Below are 4,840 nucleotides of genomic sequence, written 5' to 3' on the forward strand. Positions count from 1 at the left end.
ACCCCGTTGTTGCACCGCCAACTTCATGCGCGTCCCAAGGTAGGCGGTAAATGCAAAAGTTTTCCCACCGGTGAAGACAACTAAAATTAAAACCCAAACATCCAAATTATCATTTTCTCGCTGTCCTCGAACTGAGAAAACTGCGTTACCTCTCGAACGTCTGCTATATCACAAGGAACTGTAGTCAAGCTATATCACAGACCTCAACACAGAATGGTCACCCCATATATATATATATATCCTTATGACATATATATATATATATATATATCAATACGGAAAACCATGGATGCTCACACACAAAAATAATTTTTACGTTATGGTCAGATTATGAAAACAAAAAAAAAGTATTCAACAAGCTCTCAAATGCTTCGTGTAAGGTTAAGAACAGATTATGTCATCAAGCAAAGCATCCGAGAAAGGCATAAACACACGGTATCCATAGAGTCAACAAACAACAGTCTACTGGACCCCTCAACATTATGGTTACTAGAACCAGTGTGTGCGAATCTTATTACAACATCCTAGCAGCGAGGGAGCCAAAAGTCAAGACTGGTCAGGCGAGGGAGCCAAAAGTCGAGACTGGTTAGGCGAAGGAGCCAAAAGTCGAGACTGGTTAGGCGAGGGAGCCAAAAGTCGAGACTGGTTAGGCGAAGGAGCCAAAAGTCGAGACTGGTTAGGCGAGGGAGCCAAAAGTCGAGACTGGTTCGGCCGCCTCCTTCAGGCCTATTTTAACACACCACAAATGAACACATCTCGAGGGAAGAGAGAAAAAAACAACAAAAAACAAAAAACTGAGATAGCAGTCACAAGACGAGATCAAAACAAATGCCCGTGGAGTTAGATTAGGAACATTCACTCTGAGATTTTTCTTCTAAAGTACAAGGCCTACCTAAAATGCTCAATGCGCAAAAATGGGTAAAAAATCAACAATCCAAACTTGTTATTATTCAGTAATCTAATGAATCAAATGATCCTCGTCAATCTACAATATGTTTCACTATCTCACACGAAAAAATTCACAACAAAAAACACACCTCCACCACCTAAAAAAAAAAATCCCCCAAAATCAAGACTGTCCAACATGTGCAAACAGTCTCAATCTTCACACAAACATCAACTCATATTATTATATATATCTCTGGTTGCAATAATCCCTCACTCAACACAGCAACAAACAATTTTCTCTTTAAGTCACATCAATAGTAGATTCCATCTTGTAATCATCAAGCAAAATCCTTGAACAAACTGATACAAAAATGAAAAAAAAAAAATGAACAAACAACTCCCCCAATGAAACAAAACAAAAAAACCAGAAAAACATATTTATACCATTGCACTCGTTTCTGCATAACCACAATCTGGTACCTCTCCGCCAACAGGATCAAGGTCACAGGGTCATAAGTTCTTGAATCTAGCGGGAGCTTCAGAAGGCTACCCGTCAGGATTAAGTAATTTTTTTTAAAAAGAAAAAAGAAAACCAAGACACAAAAAAACCCCAAAAGAAATTCAAATACATCATGTAAAACATAATACAGGCAGAAACAGCAAAAGAAGCTCCGGGACAAGACAGACGGAGACAGAATTTTTATATTTCCAGGGGCTGAGGACATTTTAACAGCGACGTACGCGACAAATAGGTCGAGCTTTTGCTCTTGCGTGCAGAAGACACCAATTTGAATCTGTCCCCCCTCCCCCTCCACGGGGAAGTGTACTGATACTTTATCGAGTATCTCGTGTCTCTCTGCTGGGATACAAGATCCCATCCAGCTGGGGCTGATGGTTTCTCGGCAGACAGGACCAACCAAGAAGCCAGCCTCCAATAAGATCTAAATTGTGTCGATGGAGACGTACCGTAAAACATTTCACAACTAGAGGGCATTTTCTAGACTGTTGTTAGATTCCCCCCCCCCCCCCCCCCTATTGTAAAGAGAATAAATTCCACAAGTGTTTCGTGGTGGTCCTCGAGGCACAAAAATCCCACACAACTCTCTGAATAGAACAAAACAAACAGCCAGAGAATGAAACATGGTGTAAGAGGTCACTGGCCAGGGGGAAGGAGGAAGGAAGGAGGAAGGATAGGTAGGGAAGGAGGGAGGGAGGGAGAGAGAGAGAGAGAGAGAGAGAGAGAGAGACACACAAAAAAAAGGAGTGAACCCGCGACCCCTTTGGAGTAGCTCGCACAATGGGGTCGGCTTACGATTAACTTGAAGGGGCCAAAACTTTGTATACAGGTATCAGATTAAGGTCAGTACAAATAGCAATTCAAAGAGAAACAAGAAAAATAGGGTCAACCTAGGTCATTCCATATTCAAAAAGGGGGATTACTATTTTATGGGGGGGGGGGGGGGGGGGGAACCATGACGTCTCGGACATACACAAGTGGTGCCTTCTTCGCACTGGGTGAAATTTGTGCAATGTAAAAAAAATTGTAGAAATAGGGAAAGTAGTTGTAGGTACGCATTCTTCAGTCCTTGTATATATGGAGTCAAATTGGTACTGTTCCAACAATTATAAAAAGGAAGAGAAAAATGCGGATGCATTCCAGACAGTTTTTTTCCGCCTGGATTCACCCCCGATTTTTAAGAAAAAATCTGTTTTTCATTATTATAATCATACCACCACAGTGGAAAAGCTATAGCAATATTAAGTGACAGTCTTATCACTTACACAACTCTTTGCCATATCCACAGGCAGGAAGGGCTAGAACTCAAATGGCCGCTGAATCGTAAAGGTAAAGTAAGAGTATCACTTCCATCATACCATGTTTTTAATAGGAGCTAGTAAACCGTATAACTTATATCAGGTTCATATAATAGGACAAGGGTTTTCCATCTGTGTAAACTTGCTTATAGGGAGAATGAAGATTGATCATGGGTAACTGAAATACTGACTTCTTCTGTACTTGTTAAATAATCATCAACAATATCCATGTTGCATACCAAGCGTTCAACAGAAACACATCTAAAATGAAAAGCTCTCAAGTTTTTAGTCTTATTTGGACACACAAACCTGAACGAAAGAAAAAATGTTGGTCGGACCTACATACAATTAAGGTTCAAGAAAAAATGGCCCCCAAGCACAAAACAAAAACAAAACAACAACCCCCCCGACCTCCCCCCCCCCCCCCAAAAAAAAGGTGAATAGGTACAGAGCGAAGAAGCGAAAAGCGAGAGCGGGGCGGTACAATATGATGAGCCGCCTCCACAACAGACCGCGAAATCTCTTTTGTGCGGCAGGCGATCCACCACCCTTTTGCGTCGTCCCCCCCCCCCCACCCCCTCACATTATGCCTCGTGGTTTTTCTGCCTCTGCGCTTGGAACAAAAACATTCTCGTAAAACAAAAAAATAAATAAATAAACCGGCAGTACAAACTCTTGGGTTACTCCCGGGACTGATAAAACAAAATGTATCCAGATTCTGACGAGTTTTTCTGCATGTCTGATGGCACCCCATAGAATTCTTCGATTTGGCTGGCATCAATTTTCTGAGGAGGTTTAAAAAAAAATGTTGTTTTTAAAGGCAAGAATTAGATTAAAGACAACTGCAAAAAGCAAAGAACATTAATCCTATCCATACGTCGTGTTTTACTATCTTATCCATACAACGTGAGGAACTCTGTGCCCCCGGTTCTTGTATCTACAATAATGTCATTAAAGAATAAATAGGGTTAACATCTGTTTTTGATATCATCATTGGAAGAATAAGGACGTATTTATATATATCTACAGTGTCATCATTGGAAGGATAAAGACGTAATTTACATCTGTGATGTCATCATTGGAAGAATAAAGACGTATTTGTATCTTCATCATTGGAAGAATAAAGCCGTACTTACATCTATAACATCATCATCAAGGAAAAAAGCTGTACTCACATCTATAATATCATCGTCAAAGGAATAAAGTAGTACTCACACCTACAATATCATCATCAAAGAAATTAAGTACTACTCACATCTACAATATCATCGTAAAAGAGAAAAAAGCGGTACTCACATCTACAATATCATCGTCAAAAAGCAGCCAAAAGCCGTGGCTTTTCACGATGCTGATGTAGTGACCTCGATTTGGTCCAGACCCACAATGCACCACCACAGCCACTAGATCGTAGAGACGCTCGGGGTTGAAGGCATCGTCAGACTGAGAACAGCGAGTCACAGAAAAAAACTGTCTAGTGCATTTTTACGATACAACAGCAACTCGATACCCTAGAATTACATAGTTCTATCTGCCCAGTACCTAGTTTTGAGAAATTTGACGTAAAAAATTGCTGAGTTTCACAACAGGTCGAGCTTAGTCGAAAGCAATTTTTAAAAATATATCTTGATGACGACTCCGAATAATCTTATGAATTTGATTGAGCAGATAGAAAATTAGCGCTGTATTCTTCATGGGTCTCAACTCAGAATTTTCAAAAAGGAGGAACTTTCTGTGGGATCGCGTCAGAAGACCATTTTCACGAGACACCCATTATTATTATACTGTTTAACCCTGGAACACTGAAAAAACCCATCAATTTACCAAAGCAAGGTTATTTAATAATATCAATTTGAGGGTCTGGAAGATAATTTCAAGGAAGAGTCACTTACCAAATATTTACAATTTTGATTATGTACAGAAAAGTTGTGGTTTAGCGGAGGAAATGGTGGTAACGGAAATCCGCTAAATTGAGACGAGACCCATGATTCTTCCTGGGACGTGTTCTTAGGTCTGCTGGGGTAGTCAATGATAGTAAATAACAAGATGGGCCACTCAGCCAAAAAAGTGTCCGCAGGAAGTATGCTCTTTGCTTCAGATGGTGCTGCAGTCTGTTTTGAAGCTCTCTTTCGTTTTTCCA

At 40.4% G+C, this 4,840-nt stretch overlaps 1 protein-coding gene across 1 annotated transcript in view; it reads right to left on the reverse strand.

The window, feature by feature from the left end:
* Positions 1 to 320: 320 nt before the first annotated feature.
* Positions 321 to 4,840, reverse strand: part of LOC101859011 (ubiquitin carboxyl-terminal hydrolase 12) — a 15,127-nt gene continuing 10,607 nt past the window's right edge. Inside the window, exons 8-9 of the mRNA XM_005097496.3 lie at positions 4,000 to 4,143; positions 321 to 3,488 (exon numbers count right to left, since the gene is read on the reverse strand). Of these exons, the coding sequence (XP_005097553.1) occupies positions 3,384 to 3,488; positions 4,000 to 4,143 (249 nt within the window). The 3' untranslated portion in view covers positions 321 to 3,383. The remainder of the gene's footprint in view (positions 3,489 to 3,999; positions 4,144 to 4,840) is intronic.

Source organism: Aplysia californica, unplaced genomic scaffold (assembly GCF_000002075.1).
Source record: "Aplysia californica isolate F4 #8 unplaced genomic scaffold, AplCal3.0 scaffold00156, whole genome shotgun sequence".
In the NCBI taxonomy this organism is placed as follows: domain Eukaryota; kingdom Metazoa; phylum Mollusca; class Gastropoda; order Aplysiida; family Aplysiidae; genus Aplysia; species Aplysia californica.